This window comes from Syngnathus scovelli, chromosome 14, assembly GCF_024217435.2.
Source record: "Syngnathus scovelli strain Florida chromosome 14, RoL_Ssco_1.2, whole genome shotgun sequence".
NCBI lineage: Eukaryota > Metazoa > Chordata > Actinopteri > Syngnathiformes > Syngnathidae > Syngnathus > Syngnathus scovelli.
Window position 1 is genome coordinate 6343155 of NC_090860.1, and position 19327 is coordinate 6362481.

The window sequence follows — 19327 nt, forward strand, 5'->3', positions numbered from 1 at the left end:
AATCTTATTATCTTAACAACAAAAAACACATTTTCTTAAAGTATCTTTTAGGTAATTTATTCACAAATTTCTAATATCATACAATGCACAACCCGGCTTTTTCCTGCCCCATACAAACAACATGAGAAAAAAAAAAAACTGTTCAAGCGACAAAATATTAATTGTGGACCAAAGCCAAACACTTGAGAGGTGCAAAACATGACAGAACACCACATTTCACATCAATTGAAGTCTCGTCAAAATGTCTACAACTAAACATGTCACAAATGGCATGCCATTATTTCTCAGAGAAGAACATTCCAAAAACCCCCCAACCATAATTGTTATAATGATGAAGTCAAGCCCCTAACATTTTCTTCACCATGTAACCGGGCATGTTGTAAAGGAAGAGCGCCAAGATGGCCAGAACCAGCAGAGCACAGACGATCTTGATGGTGAGCCAGCGGTACTGGTCGCACACTAGGTGCTTGGCTGCCTTTAGGGGGATCAGGAACCACAGGAGGGCAATGTCTGGACGGCTGGGGGCACACACGTATACAGGCGGTTAGAACTAATTTATCGAAGACAAGGTAATAATGTCATCGTACGTATGATCAATAAATTCTAGAGGTTAAGGCGATGGAGTGCTAAATTGCTAATCCATTGTGCAGAAAACAGAAGTTCCTTCATACTTGGGTTTCTCCAGAGGTTCAGGCTCATTGCGTCCTTCGCCGGCCGGGCATTTCTCTGCCTCTTCGCCGGTCAGAAGATGAAGCTCTGCTTCCACTTTGCCCTGGAACGACACGCAAAAAAATGGCTCATGTTATAAAAATTGCAACAATCAAACTAACCGACTTAGACGATCCAGTGAAGTTTGCAGACCAAAAAGAAAAGCTGAGGACTCACTTTACAAACTCACCAGAGAAAAACTGAAAACTGTTATTGATGATGTACATGAGCAGGAGAAGTTGTACGCCTACCGTGAGTTCAAACTCGTCGTCCTCGTTGCGGGCCACAAAAGGCCACCATCCTTTGATCCTCTTCTGCTTGAAGATGGACACAGCGGGCATTTCGGCCTCGTTGGTCACCATCTCGATGGTGCACTGCTTGGCCGATTTTGCGCCGCGTGGGAAACGGTTCAGGTCCAGCTCGATCGCACCTGTTAGCATGTTAACGTGTTGTGGGCTTGACGAAAGAGAAAGCATCGCGTGGCTATCGGCCGTGATGGAAGTTAACATCTATCTGATCTGCCTATCTCGACGAAGACGGTTCAGAGGTTACCTAGGAAGTCGTCGGCAGAGAAGTGGTCGGCATCCCACACTTGCAGGTTGAGGCGGGCCGGGATTTTGTACTCGGTCTCGTCCCAGGCGAACATGGACTCCTTCTTGGAGATGACGATCTTCTCCTCGGCCATCAGGTAGTCGAAGGGGTAGATGAAGCGCCAGTTGAAGTTGCCCTCGCCGGTGATGGAGTGGTAGTGGACGTCTGTGTCCTGCTTGTCCTCCTGCTGGCCCTTGAGCCAGCTGCACCGGGAAAGAAAGAGGAGAAATTAATCCTAAAAAAAACAAAAAACAACCAAGGTGGTCCATTTGGAGCTAAAACTCCAAAGCTGGTTGTTTTACCCTCTGACGAAAATATCACTGGACTTCTCTCCAGTGAAGATGTCATCGTCCTCCAAGACAACTTCGTCCGTGTTCCAAATGATAACCCGCAGTTCAAACCTGAAGAGGAATCAAAACTGCTTCACTGGGTGCCACAAAATGCGTTGAGCAAAAGAAAGATTTTAAATGTACTTTTTTGGTTTCCTGGGTGCGATGTCCAGGGCGGGACCAGGTGCCGTCATGTCCTTGGGGAACATGTCCACCCACATCTCAATTCTGCCCTGAGGATGAAAAGTGATCGCCAAAGTCACCGACAAGCAAAAGCCGATGAAGATGCGAAGTGACCGGCCACCTACTTGTTCGATTCCTGGTTTGTCCGGGTGCAGGAGCGGCCTGTTCTCCACATGCTCTGGCACCAGTTTGCAGCCCACCCGCGGGATTTCCTCCCAGTGATTGAGCACGGTCAGCGCCAGGTGCTCGTTGGTCTGCTTCTTCAGGCCTGACCGCAATGTCGTTTTTCTTCAGCATTTGGAAACCAGCGCAACGGTAAGTAGAAGCATTACCGTTTTCATCCTCGAGCTCGGTGGGCGCCATGAAGACGCGGTTCTCCACTTTGACCCGCCCGCCGGGCCCATAGTGAGGCCCATCCAGTTTGCCGTCCTTGCATAGCTTGGCCAGGATTTGCGTGGGCTTCATGGGGTCCCTCCAGATGTTGTAACCATGCCTACGGAGCAGAAACGCAGGGGCAGCCTAGACTGAGTTTTAGTATTTTGGGCTCTGCACTGTCCCTCAAAATAATGAAGCGAGGCTGGCATAAGGTCAAACGGCGGCAGTTGCTTACGTGGCGTAGCTGGCAGTGAGGCCGCAGGTGGCCCTGTGCTTGCTGTAGAAGCGGTTCTCCAGGTCGAGCTTGGTCTCACCGATCAGGTCGTCGGTGCCCACCAGGTCCCAGTCGTAGATGGACACGGTGAGGGTGGAGTCCATGGGGAACGTGGCCTCGATGTCGAAGGACCTGCGGGACGGAAGGCCGAGCATCATGAGAATGCTGCTTTCAAAGTGGCACAGATTTTGTCCTTACTTCCCAAAAAGTGGATTGAGCTGCTTGGAAATGTAGTTCTCCTTATCCTTCACTTCGTTCTTCCCCAGTTTGATGACGATGTACGGATCGGCTTTGCCGTTGATGTCCGCTGGGTGAAGATCGGTCGCCTGCCGCCACAGAGCTTTTTAATCCTTTATCTCTTAAGCAGCCGTCCATCGGAAGGAAGGAGGTCAAACTCGCACAAGCAAGATTGTAACTTAATTATGATCATGATTGGGATGCTGACGTACCCTGATGACATAAACCCGCACCAGGACGTTGATGGGATCATTGTGCGGAATATTCTGGAACATGCCCATGTTGGAGTCAAAGTCTCTGGGCAGCTCGTCCGACACTTTGTACATGCACAGCGAGCCCTTTTGTGAGATGGAAATGTAAATTTCAAGATTAGGAAAAAGCGGGAAGTGTTTTTTTTTCCCAATTGAGCTCACTTTGAATTTGCCAACAATCCTGTCTTCATCTGAGCCGTTCTGATCGTCATCGTCGCCGCCTTTCCCCCTGAAGAGGTTGAAACTGTGTAGCCAGTCCTCAAAGTTGTCAAACTCTCTCTCCAGCTCTTTAGGGTACACCTTGTGCATCAAGAATTTTTTTAATTATTTTCTTAAGAGAAAAATAAATAAATTTAATCAGACGGCGGTGCGTTCAATGACGCTGCCTACTTTGAGCTCATCCAGCTTTGGCTTTTTCTTCTCGGCCGGTTCGACAGTGGCCTTCTTCTTGTCCTTCTTCCCTTTGCCCCTCCTGTTGCCTTTTACAGGAGAGTTAGCCATGTTTTAGTCCAGGGATTATCAACCGGTGGTCCGCGGCCCTCTAGTGGTCTATGACAGTATTGCAGGAGGTCCGCGAAGTTGGTAATGGATAATAATTGTAACATTCTTTAAACTAATTTTTTTTATTATGTAGACTTGATTTTCCAACTAATTTTGTCGATCATTCACTCATCCAAATTATATCAAATGTATCTGAGATTCCCAAAATAGACATACAGATGCAAATAAATAGCAAATAAAAACCCTGCAAAATAAAATAATATTCCACCAAAGCAATGATCCCCGAGATGCTTCTCGTGGTGGTCCCATGGACAAAACCAGTTGAAAATCCCTGTTTTAGTCCACAAAGTTGACAGCTTTGTTTTTTTGCGTTAATTTAACTTTATTTTCTCATAACTGTTGCATTTTTTGAACAATTAGGAATTTTCAAGTAGAATTTCCGACTTTGCTCTTTTAAAGGCGTTTATGTACCTCCACCAGCTGCAAGGTCCACATCTTCTTTGTCTTCTGAATCCGACAGTGCCCCCTCTTGACCTTTTAGCGCCTAAAAAGAACAAAGATTGGTTGTAGGCCTTCAACAGCACTACTCTAAGACAAATCCTAAATGTGAAATAAGACAGCACCTCTGTCAGGGTCTCGATAGAGGCAAAATATTTGGACCACCAATCCAGCATGCTCTCATCCAGGCCGTCGTCTTCCAACTCGTCGCCCTTCTTCCTCTTCTTCTTCCTCCCTTTCGCATCCTTGTCGTCATCCTTTTGTGCGGAAAATGCATTCATTGAGCACTTTTTATCTTCATGATAGTAACGCAACGTAATGGCGGCACTTGACTCACCTCAACCTTCACCACGGCCTCTGAGCACTACATGGAACAAGACGAGATATAATTACAACTTTGGCTTGGAGCTTGATGTATGACTTTGTTTTCGACTTTATTTAAGACTTGAACAGAACAAGAGTGAAAAGTTACCGAATCTAATTTGACCACCGTGTCCACCTTCTTAAAATTGGCCTCAGGTTCCATGTTGACCACGATGATTTCCTCTGAAAGACAACAACATTTCACTGCAAATGACAAAACATAGGTTGCCCCTGTCTCTGCATGGGTGCAGCAGACAGCCAAGTGGGCATGACCGGCAAAGGTACAAATAATTCATCGCTCTTTACGACAGAGAAGTATGAAATATCTGTCTAGCGACAAGTGTTACTTGAGCAGGAACAGGAGCAATCGCATGTATTCATGTTCCTGCGGGCTGGCTGGCTCCAATTGTACCTGCGGCGGACCAGTTGTTGGCCTGCTTGTCAGAGGGCCTGTAGATGAACTTTCTGAGGCTCGTGACAGCGTTGGAGCCCACCAGGGTGTAGCGGCCGAAAGCCCTGCAGTCTACCACGCGGATGTTGAGAGGCGGGTGAAGCAGCTCGTTCTCCGGCAAATCCTGACAGACGCAAAACTTGATCAGGATTATGCTTATGAACATAAATGCGCTTTGAAAGTTGCGAGTTTCATAAAAAAATTTGACTTTATTATGTTCCTTTGCTTTACCTTTCAAGATTTTTTTTCACACAAATTCATTACTCTCGTCGTGATATCGCAAAAGTATTTTTTCAGTTACTGATCTACAAACCGACCCCCCCAACTTGTGACTTTGCAGCTTTTGGGACATTTTGGACATTTCAGGGCAAGAACGTACGACTTCAAAACACTTGACGAGCATGCTGAAGTTGGGGTTCTTCTTGTAGTTGGGAATAAGAGCCGACTGAACGCCCTTCCCGGCGCATTCCACGTCCGCGCGGGGCCGGTCCACCTGAGCCAGGTTGACCCTCTTTAGGTCCCTCAGACCCCAGAATAAGACCTGGAGGAGCACAGGGAATGGATCATTTGATGGATCATTTCAACATTCAGTCCTTCCCTAACACTAATTACTACTTTCCTACAATGAAGGGACAAAACACCACAAATGTGTAACATACCTCAATTCGGTACCTGCTGAGAACAGGTCGGATTCCTATCGGAACGGGTAGCAGTGGACCGCGGTCCATGTCCGCGGGACCATCGATGGGCGGGAGGTCAGCTTTTCCATTAGGGCCAATCTGACAAAAAAGAATAATACATTTTTAAAAAACTAGTTAAAAATATTGATTTGTTTTTTAAACCAATGAAAAGATTACAAGCCGACATTTCATTTCTGCTTTGCCCGAAATTGGTTCCCAAAAGTGGATTTAAAATATAGAAGAAAAACAACGTAGCCCTCCAATCATTTTTGGGGGGGACATTTTGAAAGTTTCTGTCACCTGCAGCAGCTCAAAGGCGGCCAGCATCTCTCCAGCCATGCCGTTCCCTCTGTAAATCTGGTAGTATTCCAGTTGAGGGGGGAAACGCGGAGGTCCGTAGTGCTCCTCGGCCATCTTCACCACTGGCTTCGCAAAGGTTCTGCCCATGAAGTCGGCCTTACCCTGGTGGGGAGCCAGTGAAAGACGTCAATAATAATAATAATCAAGTAGCCACGCCCAAAAAGACGTAGGAAGGAATCCTCTTGGTCATTTTCATCTTCAAAGATGAACTACTTGTTGAGGGCTTGACCTAACGGTCCCAGGTGGGAAAACAAAACTGGACAGATGGGCTCACCATTAGTTCTGCAATGCACACCAAAAATTATTTTCATTCAAAAAAATAAAATCAGCCCCCAAAGCCAGATTCACTTTGCCTCCTAAATTAGCAGACCCACAAAAAAATCCCTCAAGAAGCATTCCTTTATGGCTCACCTCCTCAGCAGGGTTTTGAGCGATTGCTGCCAAATTGAAACCACGTTTACATTTAAGTCGATGACATTACATGTGGGCGGAGCCTAGGAAGCTAAGATTAAAATGCCATCCCGAGGTATTGATGAAACATGGCTCGGGATGCGCATGTTTCCAGGCGGACTCTTCATAACAATGCAATTAAAAATACATGAAGGACAAAAAAGTAGGTTACAAAATAACCAGTGAACTGCAAAACAGACACGTGGTCACGCCTAAAAGTGTGTCAGAAGACTTCTCTCTTGCAGTTAGTGGTTATAAGTCAAGAAAAAAAAAAAAAACAAGAGCACAAAATCTGCTCAAAGGAATGCAACAGGCACAAGTTGGTCAGGGACCGTTTTGTCACTTGATGTGCTTCTTGTTCCTCTTGCATGCCTTTTTTTTTTTTTGTTCTAACTACCCATTTAAATTCAATGTCACGACATCCAGACATCTCACACTCTACTTATCCAAAAGCGTCGTCCGAAACAATTGCGTTGGCAAATGTAAAAAGCAGCAATCAGCAAAATGCAAATGTGATGGAGGTACAAAATGAACGGAACATTACGTCATCACCACCTAAAATGTGACTTGATTAGGTGTACGTGCGCATCTGGTCAGAATAATATATGCTTTGTCTCACCACCGTGTCTTGATCGTAGAGCTCGATGACGATGATGGGAGGGTCGTCTCGTAGCTCGCCGGCCTCGCCAAACAACTCCACGTTCTCAAAAAGCAGCAGCTGATCCCACGTCGGGCACAGCGTCTCCGGCAGCACCTGTCGCGTCCAAACTTTTGTTTGCATTTTCAAGTCCAAAACATTGAATCTTTTTTGTCTTTGAAGTAGAATTTTCTTTTCAATGAATAATGGAAATGATCATCTCAAAAATGTTGCTGTCAGTGTGGCGCTCACCTCAGTGACTTGGCTTTGGGTGGAGAAGAAAACGCGCGCAAATGGATCCGACAGTCCGGTACTGTCGGCAGCGAAGAGGCTGCGTGCTTGGTACATGTGCACCCTCAGCTGGAAGATTTGCTTCACTACACACACACACACAAGCTTGATCTGTGTAACATCCACCTTCAGACATTTTAAGTTTAAGCAAAAAGCAAATCATGTTTTTTTTCTAGGTGTCTTACTCATGTATGTGAGGCTGATGGGCGGCGAGAGGGGCATGCCTGGCCCTTTGGAGAGCCGATTCTCCTCAAATCCGTTGGGAAGTCCGCACAGGTAGTCTTTACGTTGGCGGTTCAGGCCCAGCCACAAGTAAATCTCAATCTTCGACTGCACCGTCCAGCCCGCCGGGCCGAAACCTCGCTTCCCCGGGATCTTAAAAGAGGAGAACATATAAAGTCATTATATTCATAATACTACATTTTTAAAAGCCAATGCATGTGTGAAGCGCACCCGCAGGAAGATGGTTTTGATTTTGCCGCAGTCCTTGCCTCGCTCCTCATCCATGCCTGAGTACAAAATGTCCTTGGAGGCGACGCGAGCGTACGCGATGCGCTTCCCGTTGCTGATCATCCAAATGAAGACGTCGGGGACACTGTGTTGAGGCTGCCGGACACAAACATCATTTGCCATGTGCACGCAAATTTGGGGGATAAAAAGTGTTACATCTTACTTCTTCGGCCAGGAATCGAAGCTTCTGGAGGAAGTGCTGAGTCAGCTTGACCTTCTCCCGCACTGTGCTCTTCTTCACCTGAGAGCGCATGGCTTTGGCCTGCTGACCTACGGCCTCCTGCCAAGGCAAACGTTGACACTCAAAATCCAGATTGGAGTCATATTTACATTCAATCGGATTGAAATGACGTCATTTGATCAAACCAAAGCAAAGAGAATAAAAGTCCAGTACCACTTCGGCCATGCACAGCTTCAGCCGCTCCCTGTCCAGTTTGGTTTTGCCCGTCAGGTTCTGGTCCGTATTTGCCAGCACCAGAAACTGACTGAATGGACAAAAATCTTCATTGAAATTTTTCTCATGGTGACTTTTGGTGCTTGGATTGGCTCATTCTGCGGGTGTCTGGACCTGCATCTTTGGCCCAGGTCCTCTAGGACGCCCCTCAGCCTTCGCTCGGGGTAGGCCTTCTCCGTCTTGATGATCTCTTGCACATCGTTCAGACCTTCCTCCTGTGTGAAAACAAAAAAAAAACGTCGTTGCGTCAAAGCGTGTCTTGTGGTCGAGCGTAGCAAAGAGCGCCGCTTGCCAGTTTGTCGGCGATGTTGTCGATGATGTTGGCGTTATACAGCCGCCGCCGCTGGTCCTGCCACCAACTCTTGATGTAGATGCACGGCTTGCGCTCAAAGTACGGCAGGTGGAAGTAGTTGCTGCAAGGCGGCAAATCCAACACAGAGGTTCAGGGTGGGGGTTCAGAAGGTTCGAAATCAGACGGTTAGCTGCTGCCGACCGGTCAGTGACGACGGGTTTCATGGGCGGAGTGGTCGCCACAGAGGCCACATCGCCGTCGTCGTCCAGCTCGTCCTCACTGGAATCCCGTATGAGTTCCGTCTCCTCCTCACCCTCAGCTTTCTTCTTCCCTTGCGATTTGGACTGGTTGGCGCCATCCAGCTCATCGCCATAGTAACCTGAGGAGCGGCAGTGGCATAACGATGAATTAAAAAAGGATTTTAAAAATTCACTCGAACAGAATTGCAATAAATAAAATGGACTGAAATGAGGTCGTCCGATACCTATGGTGACCTCAAAGTTGATCGGCTTGTCGCCAATCTTCCTGTCAATCATGGTGGCCTCCAGGAAGGAGCCAAAGAGGAAGAATTCCTCAATCTTCCCGGTCGCGTTCTGTCAAACAAACAAACAATGCAAACCGTCGTGTGTCCATGATGAAGGCGTAATCTTCAGAATAGGACAATTTGGAAAGGTCCAGGTTGGGTGTGGCCTAAATCAGGAGCTAGAGTCTGTTCATGGCCGTGTGAGCATCCGGGCCTATAGCAGCTCCTTGTAAGTGTTGGACTGCTCGCCCCGTTTAATAAAATAAAATTATTGCTATGCAAAACAAAAATAAATCTCCACAAATGTGTAAGTTAGGAAACTTGTAAGTCAAGGTAGCACCTCTGAGATGTTGGGGATGCCCTCCAGCTGCACTTCTGTGGAGCTGGAGGTGTCGGGTGAGGAGGGGTCCAGGATCTCCACCGACAGGCTGATGAGCAGGCGCGCCCTGAAGGACACGCCCTCGCCCAGACCCTCGTTCAGCTCCTGGTACTCGTCCATCAGTGTGTAGGTGCGCGTGGACCCGTACATGTTGACCCAGGCAGGGCCCAGCGTGGGGAGGAAGCCTGGAAGGAGGTCAATAAAGCGCTTGCTGGTGAGAAGTTGGAGTTGTGCACATCCGGCAGCACTCACCTTTGTCCCCGTCGTTGGAAATCTTCCTCAAATCCAGGAAGTGCGTCCCCATGGCCACGTCGTTCACTTTGTCCGAGTCTCGGATTTGGATCTTCATGCGCTTGCACAACGGTGGGAACATCTCGGTGAACACAATCTGCTCGTTCCAGATGGGCTCATAGCAGCTCTTCTGAACCGACGTCTTACCCTTGAAACACACTTGAAATGAAAATGTGTCTCGCTGCCTGGTGCAAGATGACATCCTGTCATTCGAGTGTTGTCAAGGAACTGGATTTTGATTGTATTCTAGAGGTGCAAACTTGGTACCTTCTGCCCGGCAAACTGCACTTGCACGTAGGGGTCCACCAGGTCTTTATTCTCCCCGATGAAGGCCTTCTTAACGTTGGCCATGATGCTGGTGTTCATCCTGGGCAGCCCCTCGGCCCTGTACACCTTCAGGTAGTAGCGGGCCCACTGGCGCTCCGCCGGGACCCCATCCGGGATCAGTAGGTTGCTGGGCGTAGGAAAGAAAAACATCGTCAGTCGAAACAGGGCATTGAGTTAATTAGATGACCTTACCCTTCAATGTCGTCTTCGTCCGACTCGCTAGACTTGTGGGGGGTCTTGATGGTGTCACCCTTGGCCACCACGGCCACGTCGCACTTGACGTAACCCTTGCAACCGGCTGTGATGTCGTCCGGGTCGGACAGCAGGGCCCACTTGTGGTTAAACTGGTGGTCTACGACGAGGAAAGAGGAAAACAAAAATGATTGCAATCTTGTGGCATCTGAGGATAATTAATCAGGTCAACAAAAATGTCTGCGATAAAAGAAATATCAAATAATTTAGCCTTCACCAAATCACCTGGTTGGGAGTAAATGGTGCCAACGTCCATTTTAAAAGTCCCCACCAGCGTTCCACTTCGCAGGAGGTTTTTGGAGTGGATGACCTGTTGAAGAAGAAATACTTCAAACATTTAACACTTTTAGACTAACAACAAAATGAGGAAGCACAACGTGCACTTACGGACAACTTGAGAATCTTGTCAAACATCACATCCGGAGGGACGTGGAAGTCAAAAACAAAATACTGCAAAATGAAAATCCAAATGTTACCATCATGAAAGTTGTATTGATCTTGTGACAAAACACATTTATTTATGTACTCATAGTACTGTCAAATATTCTTTTATTAAAATTTCTCATATATATATACGTATATACTATATATATACGTGTGTGTGTGTGCGTGCGTGTGTGTTTTATCATCTCAACTGGCCTCGTTGTAGTAGGGACAGTTGGTGGACTCCTTCATGGATGTGTACTTCTTCTCCTCCCCGATTTCCACGCACACCATGGGGTCCATGTTGAGGCCCACCAGCTGCCGGGCCTCGATCACAGTCACGCTCACCTGCAATCAAACATATTATTTTAAGGCGATATAATCCAATTTGTGCGTTATCTTGAGTCTTACTTGGTAATCCACAGGCCGTCCAGTACTGGGCTCCATCTTGATGTCAGGTTTGGACCTGTGTATCATAAAGCTCGGTCAACACAGCAACAAATGCAGTTCGATGTACGTTTACTTGGGTTTCGCAGCTAACCTTTGGAACTTGTTCAATTTTAGTAACCTTTCAGCGTGTTTGTGGCCATTTTTTGGCTTTTGGTCAAAACAGAGCTGACTTATACCTTCTAAGCATTATCTTAATATATTGTGGTTAAACATGTATTCAAACCTCTTGTTGGACACATTGGTAGTGACGGCGGTGACTGAGGCCAGCGAGACAGTGTCCGGGTCCAAGTGTCCTCCCATGAATGTGGCCTGGCGGTCCAGGTTCTGTGTTTCCAGGATAGCCGGCTCGTCTAAACAAAAACAACAACATGGAGCTCGGTCCAACTGCTAATATGCAAAAAAGAAAATATGGCCGCTCTTAACCCTACTAGCAGCTGTGTTTTTGCTTCTCATTGGTCCATACCTCCATTCTTGTCCTGCCTGTGTCCACGGTGCTTACTGCGCTTCATGATTATAACTCTGCACTTGACCTGGTTTTGACAGAAATGTTCATGTTGTGATTCTCAAAGTGTAAGAAAGCGAGTTTTGTCGTATTGCCTGTCGACATGTATTGCTTCAGCGTTTGTGTTCGAATCTGAATTCAAATATACTATTACTGCGGCTCGCAAGCCAAAGTCTCAGTTTGGAAACTCGTTCTATATACATAGATGCCAATGTTGGGTTGCCGCGCCCTGCTTCGGCCATGAAAACGTCTCTGAATTATTCAAAGGTGTTGGCGTGATCATTACAGAGGATACATTTCACATGCATTGTGAAGAAAAAAGACAATGACCCAAAACTGTTAATGCACAAAACTGTATTGCATACCATTTAACTCGCTGAGTGAGTTGAATGTAAGCTACTAACTTTGATATACAACAATTCGACCGCCTCGCTACTTTTGTCATAATTCAAATGTATGAATGATACATACCAGTTACTCCCGTGATGCGTCGTCTGCACCGTCCTAAGACTTTAACGTTCCCCTGAAATGAAGTAAAAAAAAAAAAAGATTCTTAAAAAATCTACAAGAACATTTTGGACGCAACAAAACGCGTGATACGAATGAGCTTGACGAGCGGTCTCGGAGAGATGCGATCCGTGCCAGATGAATTGTGCATGAGCACCAGCCGAACACGACACTTGTAACTATAACTTGGAGATGGCCAGTGACCAATCAGCGCACGCCGCACACGCCTCACACACAAAAGGCCACTCGACTAGATAAAAGTGCTGATTAAAAAATGAATGTTATCGACGCAGTATACATCAAGAGATGCAAGCTTTTTATTTTTTTGAACTAGGCACAGTAGCCCTCGACCTCAAACTGGAGGGGCACAAGGAGAACATTTAGGTGCAAACCTGAATCTCAAATAGATTTGCAGAGTAAATATTCACATTTCTATTCATTTTTGGAATAGAAGCATCACTTTTGGCTACTCTCATGTTTGGGGGATTTGACTGTGCTTTAAAAAGGTGATTTGGTGAAATATTGAATTGAATCTGTGGTGTCACATTCCAAAAATGCTAAAAAAAATGGAACATTGTACACACCCAAAAAATGGTGGAAATGTCAGATGAAGGTATAAAAAGAAAAATTGGTGACAGAGTTGCCGTCTTGAAGGCAGTCTGCTCCATGTCATCGTCTCATCAATTACACATATGCTCTAAGTCTTAAGTTGCCGGTGTCCGATGAAACAGCGCTCAATTATTCACACGTTACACTCACCGTCACTCAATCACTCAGTGACACACAAAAAGACAATTATGATGACTGTCATGATCCCACTGGGTATATCATCACACATCTCTCATTTGGGTTCTTCTGAACATTGAGATGAACATATTGAATAGTTGTTGTTTGAGCACACATGGACGCTGCTACCTTGTGATGCTTTGTCCACTCTGTCGCTCTTAATTACTTTCCTCAACAGTGACGGCTGCTGTCGACAAAAGCGGCCGTGCGCTTAAAACTGTGATAATGAAAATGACATAAATACAATGATGGAATATTTTGTTACTCCTCATCACTATTTTTAAGTTTTTTTTTTTTTTCCTTTTTAACCACACATGGTTGGGTCACGGAGGCAAGTGTGCGGTCTTACTTCAAGTCCGCAGCTTGCTTATTTGTGCTCTGCCGATTTTGCATGACGGCCACGGTGTCAGGTGTCCTCGTGACACATTTCAAAAGTGCCATCCAGGTCGGGCAGGTGCAGCTGATCTGAGAGAGGACCATCGCACCCGCCAGTCACGACCCTAAAAATAAATAAATAACATGTCAGGTATTTCAACGAAACATTTTATAAGTCCATAACTTTAATTAAAATGGTATGATTGAGAATTATTATTGGCGACCAGTCCAGGATATCACCCACTTTTCATCCGAGTTAAACATGCATTATAAAATAAAAAAGTTCTCATAACAGAGGATGAGTAAAAATGGTAAATGAATGGTTACAAAAAACAACAATGACATCTCTGCCTCATCAGCTGAGCAGTTGACGTCATCCAATCTCTGTTGTCATGGTTACGCCCATGACGATGCAGACGGGGGAAAGGCTGCATCCCCGTGGCCACTTCCGCCTTTATGAGTTATTAAAGTGACACTGGCTTCAGCCCCTCATTCCCGCCCCTCCCTCGTCCTTGCCGAGTGAAAGTAAAGCGGAGCAGCACGCCAGGGAGGAGGAAGGCCTTTTTATAGCCACCGTACAGTAGCGCAAGTGGAAGAAGAGGAGCTCTGTTCGGTTCACCGATGGCCGAGCAGCTGACGCAGCGGGGCAGCGTCGGACCCCCAGGCTTCTTCAAATAGAAATTGAAAGGAGGAGGAACGAGCGAAGGAGGCGGCGAAGAAGAAGAGGAGTGCGGAGCCGGAGTCGGTCGTTACGCAAGGCTCCAGAGCCAGCATGCCCGCGCTGAAAAGCATCGCTTCTGCCTGGCAGGGTCCGGTGAGGAGGACCGCGCGTGAAGGTGAGTCCAAACAACCGTGCATGACTCCACACGATGATGTCACACCATCGTCATTTTGCACCTGGAAAAAAAACAATAAAACTGGATAGCGTCCAACCCGATGCGTTCCATCACGAGAGCCAGACGGCGTGATGACAACAAGGCAGTAACTGAAAAGAAACGTCCTCGCGTCTATCGTTGCAGTGGCGAGTGGCACAAATGTGGACGAGAGGCTTAAAGCGGCCCGGGAAAGGAGAGAAGAGCAGCAGAGGTTACTCGGTACGTGGCTTCCTACTCAGAACAGTCAAAATATGTGACGGACTGGGACGAGAAAACGAGTGACGCCGTTTCTACAGCCTCGCGGGTGCACAGCAGGTTTGAGCGGGAGCGGCGGGCCAAGCTCCACTATGAGCAGCAACTGCTGGAGCGCCAGAAGAAGCTGCAGGAGCAAAAACTCAAGGAAGACATGAGGCGTGCTGCCGTGGAGGAGAAGCGACAGCAGCGTCTCAAGGAGGAGAAAGTGAGTTTGCAAAACGTCAAATGGGCTAAATGAGTCTTAACATCAAGTCATGCAAACTCGCTACGTCATATATACATGCTCATGTTGGTCGTGATGTGGCGGGGGATTTTTGACAATAATATTGCACATCCAGCTCACGGTTTATGTAGGTGACCGTCTTTTTCCAAATATAAGGAGCGAAATGAATCCGCCGTGCGCCGGACCCAGGAAAAGAGCCAAAGAGCCCAAGAAAACTTCAGCCAAAACGTGAGAGGCAGGAAGCCCGCTAAAAACGGTAACACAGGAATTGAACGTGTCTGTGTATTTTTTAACTTTCTATTCTGACGTGGCTTCACTTTTGCTGGTACGTCTAATCTTAAACTCCACGCTGCTCCGTCCACACATTAGCTCCACGTCACATAGTGCTCAGCACATGGGAGAAGAACCTGGTGAGTCGCCTGCTAACCCCCACAAGCTCTTATCTGGCCCGGAGCAAGAGCGCTGTCGATCAGTCGGCAGAAGAAGGTACTGACCATGCATGGTGGGAATGGCTTGCCACATTTTGTTTTTCGACTAACTTCTTCGGCGCTCTTTGATGACTAATGCTTTTCTTCTCCCGCTTTCCTCACACGCTTTCCTATTCTGTCCACTCTGCTTCCTTCTAACAACCCCTGCACATTCTCAACGGACATGCCGATGAACTCAGTTGTTCATATTTGTCGCCGTGCAGTTTCCTTTTACTCCACAACCAGTAGCAGCCCAAGTCGTACCCCGCAGAAGCTCCAGGACAACAGGCCGCAAATCAAGAGGCCCCCAAATCAGAGAGCCCAAGACCAGAAACCCCAGATTCAGAAAACGCCAAACCAAAGACTCCAGATTCAGAGGCCCCAGATTCAGAAGCCCCAAGTCCAGAGATTACAGAACCAGAAACCACAGATCCAGAAACCCCAAGTCCAAAGATTACAGAACCAGAAATCGCCGATCCAGAAACACCAAATCCAGAGATTACAAAACCAGAAACCCCAGACCCAGAGACCTGTGATCCAGAAAAGCCAGAACCTGAGACCCCCGACCCAGAGGCCACCACCACCACATCTGAGTCCCAGCCACAGCCAGAGACGAAACACCAGTGGTTTACAGGTGACATTTTGATATGAACAAGAGAGCAGATGACTGATCAGACTATAGATCAGGGGTGTCAACCTCATTTTTGTCACGGGCCGCATCGTAGTCGTAGTTTCCCTCAAAGGGTCATTATGATTGTCAATGTCTATAAAACAAACTGATGAATAACTAGTTTTGAAATCAGAGACTAGTAAAAACTGTTCAAATATTTTAAAAAGACAAATGGTAATAAAAATTGCAATTTTAAAAGTGAAGTCAATTTGTAATTTTAGTAATGACTAAAAATTGATGCAAAATTTGTCTTGGCGGGCCACATAAAATGATGTGGCGGGCCGTATCTAGCCCCGGGGCCTTGAGTTTGACACCTATGCTTTAGATGAACAGATTGAGGACCATTGTTAAGCATCACAAGGACTTAACGGGATTAGTTGTCCTGTTGTTAGTTTATGTGCAGGAATATCTTATCTTTAAAATGTATGACTGTTTTTGGTTTAGCCCAAAGCAACCACGGCACACATCGCTAATAAGAAGACTCCAAACGTGGGTCCGAATGCTCGTTCGCCTCCAAACCACAATGGTGCAACTAAAACAAGCAGAACAGCATCGTCGCCATCTCCAGACCGGTAGGTGAACACTATGTAACGGCGCAACAAAGCAAAACATCTTTTAATCTCCCTCGGAAGGGCTCACAGGAGATCAAGCCGGCGGCATTCAAATCCTCTTCAACTGGACCTTGAGTCGGTTCCCGAGGAGGACGTTCCAATTTGCAACTCTGCCCTGTCACCTGGCAACTGCAGACCTGCCAGAGTCTCCGCCGAAGACAAAATAGAGGACTCGTCTGACACGCTGATCTACGAGTCAGAAGCTGAGAGCAGAACTGCGGGAGATGGCAGTGAGTTCCAACAAGGGAAGTGGATCTTGAATGAGATGCGGTGATGACAACAGAAGTTGTTTTTCTTCATCAGGTCCTTCCAGGATGCTTTCCCCTCCACCCGAAGCCCCGCTAAGGCGCTCGAACGGTACTAGCGACCCAGAAGAGGCCTCTCGCTCGTTGGCCGTGAAGAGGCGAGAGGCTCGGCTGCTCAGGGAGCTGGAGGAGCAGGAGAGCTTGGCAGCGGCCGAAGCTGAAAGGTAAGCGTTGAACCGTAACCACAGCTCGGACTCATCTGATTCATTTCCCCTGGCCTCCGCGTCCAGGCGCAGTCGCGAGGAGCTGGAGCGCCGTGAGGCTGAGGAGCGAGCCCGGCAGCAGGCTGAGACTGAGCGCTTGATCGCGGAAAAGCAAAGACGTGAGGAAGACGCGCATCGGCGTGCCGAGGAGGAGAGAGCTCAGGCCATGCATGAAGCGGCGCTTCTGCAAAAGCAGGTGGGTGCCTCGAGCACAGCCGACATCCCTGAACATTGCTTCACAACAACTATTAAAACCGGACCCTAGATCAACAAACCTATTTTGGGGGTCCAACCCTACCCCGGAAATCAAGGTCTTGGCAATTGTAAGTCTTGGTGTAGCTCCCAAACCTGAACCTGGGGTCTTACCTTGACTTGGCTCTAAACTTAAATCAGAAGTGGAACCCAAGCTCCAAAATGATCCTGAATCCCAAGTTCATCTGATGTAAAACTACAAGAAACTTGTTGCACCATTCCTTCTCGAACTGAGCCATACCATATCGAATCGTATTCCCATTGAAAATATGACCCAAAAAAACTTTCAACGTGATTACGAATGTGTTTGTACAGCTGTAAAATTGCCAGACCAGATACAGAGTGCAACAAGCTGATGATGTGTGACGACAACTCGTCTCATGACTTCCTTCACACAAGCCAATAACTTGACTCCACGTGCTTAAAATTTGGTGGACACTCGACTGTCCTTGCTGAACGGTCATTTGGGACTTGCTTAAAACTCCCAAGCTACTTGAGATTTAACTTCTATGACTCACTCTGACCTGATTAAACCCATACCGTGTCAACTGCAGAGGGAGGAGGAACAAGCTCGAGAGCGGGAGAAAGCGGCCCAGGCGCAGAAGGAGCGTGAGCTGGCTGCGCAGAAAGAGGAAGCAGAACGCCAAGTTCGGAAAAAGGTGATTACCTCTACTTTGGCACCTACACAAAGTCCGAAGTGTCTGTTACTCGTACGAGCATTCTATCTCGCTTGAATGTTATTCCAAATGCAAGCGTATGACACTCAAAGCTCTTTGGCCCCTGCAGCGACTGGAGGAGATCATGCGGAGAACCAGAAGAACAGTTTCTCCTGACACGGTGAGACTTGGCCAGCAGGGTCTTGTGACCCACACACACATTGCAGTTCATTGTCTCAAACCGCCTGCTTACTTTTCCTTGTACCCACAGAAATCAGCGACGGTGAGCATTTTACCCAAGGAGAACAATGAGACTCCTGTGCATGATGCCGTCAAGCTCCCGGCGGGTTCCAGGCCCTCACAGACGCTGATGGATGACAAAGACGCCAATGATGACATGGTGCCTGTGGTGGCCTTCAAAGAGCGCAGGTCTCTCCGGACTCTCACGGGTCTGGAAGACATCCAGACACACCAACGAGCAGGTGAGACCATGTCTGCAGATCCAAAATGTCTTGAATGGCCTTTGCTGGTGTGTACGTGGGTTCACAATGTGTTCCGCCATGACTTTTTCTGCTACGTTACTGCTTTTAGATCATCAGATTGATGCGGGAGCATGCTTAATTGCTTAATTATGAATTTCCTCATTCATTGGTGATTCTTATTTTATTTTCTTGCTGTTTATTCTCAGAGGTCATTTGAGCTGCACATTCTCAGACAAGCATGGATGTCAGCACCATATTGTGAGGACTGCGATAACAGCCATCTTCTCCTCCGTATGATTTCAATGAAAATGTCCTTAAAGCATCAATTCCGCACAGCAAGATAATCAATTAATCGTGGCTTTTTTCCCTGAGACTTCACATAGCAGTCTTGAACACTGTCGTCTCCGGTGTAGTGACAATCACTTTGGTATTTGTTGCCGTAGAAGCGCTTTTTGTGCAAGTCGCACCATAACACACAATCCCGTCTGTAGTATGAGCAAACACATTTACAAGCTGCTAAAGAACCCTTGAGTAGTTCCCAAAGACTTTGCTTTTTTAAAGTGTTGAATAATGTATTTTTGCACAAATAGCAGTGGCTTTGCTTAACAATATTAATATATGCAATCTCTATCAAAGTAATCCATGGTATTTTATTATTGTTACATGAAAGCGTAAGAAACAAATCAACATGTTACGTTTTGGTCATTTGTTAGCAAATAGGTTCAAATAAACTGTAAACGTTATGCTATTCATTTAAGGCTATGTCTTTGTTGAATGTAAATTGTATTAAATTCACTAAATGAGATACCTGCCTATATTGTCTGGCATGTACATTACCACAGCTTTTGCCAACCTTCAAGAGCAGGAATACCGATTATAGTCACAAATGGGGAGTAAAAACGTCCAAACCGGTACAAACAGAATACTCAACACTTTTAAACATTATGTCTTTCTAAAGTCAATTGCTAAATTACTACCCGTTCGACAGCCTCGTAAGAGCAGGCTTTGATATCGTTATCTTGTGCCTGTAAACTTGTAGTTACATTTGTAGTCCTGCTGGAGGCACAAACACAGAGAA

At 46.8% G+C, this 19327-nt stretch overlaps 2 protein-coding genes across 5 annotated transcripts; one reads left to right on the plus strand and one right to left on the minus strand.

The window, feature by feature from the left end:
* Nucleotides 1-41: 41 nt before the first annotated feature.
* Nucleotides 42-13673, minus strand: LOC125980477 (otoferlin). The gene is made up of 43 exons (XM_049739645.2): nt 13225-13673; nt 12054-12105; nt 11544-11610; nt 11304-11430; nt 11042-11096; nt 10847-10978; nt 10595-10657; nt 10433-10517; nt 10148-10307; nt 9896-10082; nt 9590-9776; nt 9299-9522; nt 8920-9028; nt 8637-8814; nt 8436-8556; nt 8258-8358; nt 8084-8174; nt 7853-7969; nt 7633-7785; nt 7365-7554; nt 7141-7265; nt 6871-7005; nt 5742-5903; nt 5421-5540; nt 5141-5302; nt 4723-4885; nt 4420-4493; nt 4285-4311; nt 4073-4204; nt 3921-3993; nt 3339-3427; nt 3111-3248; nt 2910-3035; nt 2659-2786; nt 2422-2592; nt 2144-2304; nt 1937-2079; nt 1773-1861; nt 1602-1700; nt 1261-1502; nt 960-1138; nt 672-772; nt 42-518 (listed from the first exon to the last, which is right to left on the minus strand). Exons 3-43 carry the CDS (start codon nt 11587-11589, stop codon nt 338-340), a joined length of 5346 nt encoding a protein of 1781 aa, XP_049595602.1. The 5' UTR covers nt 11590-11610; nt 12054-12105; nt 13225-13673; the 3' UTR covers nt 42-337.
* A 271-nt stretch (nt 13674-13944) lies between these two features.
* On the plus strand, nt 13945-19054 carry LOC125980481 (ensconsin). Of its 4 annotated transcripts, none has more exons than XM_049739668.2 (14): nt 13945-14086; nt 14270-14344; nt 14422-14585; nt 14760-14859; nt 14973-15089; nt 15271-15704; nt 16185-16312; nt 16373-16581; nt 16655-16820; nt 16887-17055; nt 17666-17770; nt 17898-17948; nt 18039-18249; nt 18456-19054. In XM_049739668.2, exons 1-14 carry the CDS (start codon nt 14023-14025, stop codon nt 18464-18466), a joined length of 2004 nt encoding a protein of 667 aa, XP_049595625.1. In that variant the 5' UTR covers nt 13945-14022; the 3' UTR covers nt 18467-19054. The 4 variants fall into 4 exon arrangements, with proteins under 4 accessions (XP_049595625.1, XP_049595626.1, XP_049595628.1 ...); XM_049739669.2 differs by having other exon boundaries at nt 16373-16578; XM_049739671.2 differs by having other exon boundaries at nt 15295-15704.
* The last annotated feature ends 273 nt before the right edge of the window (nt 19055-19327 follow it).

What these genes read in the sequence shown, in the direction of transcription:
- LOC125980477 (XM_049739645.2), bottom strand. Translation starts at nt 11,589, where the DNA reads ATGAAGCGCAGTAAGCACCGTGGACACAGGCAGGACAAGAATGGAG. An exon ending in CAACTTTGAGGTCACCATAG is followed by an intron (nt 8,815 to 8,919) that starts GTATCGGACGAC and finishes GCCGCTCCTCAG; the next exon opens with GTTACTATGGCGATGAGCTG. An exon ending in AAACCCGTCGTCACTGACCG is followed by an intron (nt 8,557 to 8,636) that starts GTCGGCAGCAGC and finishes GCCGCCTTGCAG; the next exon opens with CAACTACTTCCACCTGCCGT.
- LOC125980481 (XM_049739668.2), top strand. Translation starts at nt 14,023, where the DNA reads ATGCCCGCGCTGAAAAGCATCGCTTCTGCCTGGCAGGGTCCGGTGAGG. An exon ending in CAGGAAGCCCGCTAAAAACG is followed by an intron (nt 14,860 to 14,972) that starts GTAACACAGGAA and finishes TCCACACATTAG; the next exon opens with CTCCACGTCACATAGTGCTC. An exon ending in GCAGCGGCCGAAGCTGAAAG is followed by an intron (nt 16,821 to 16,886) that starts GTAAGCGTTGAA and finishes CTCCGCGTCCAG; the next exon opens with GCGCAGTCGCGAGGAGCTGG.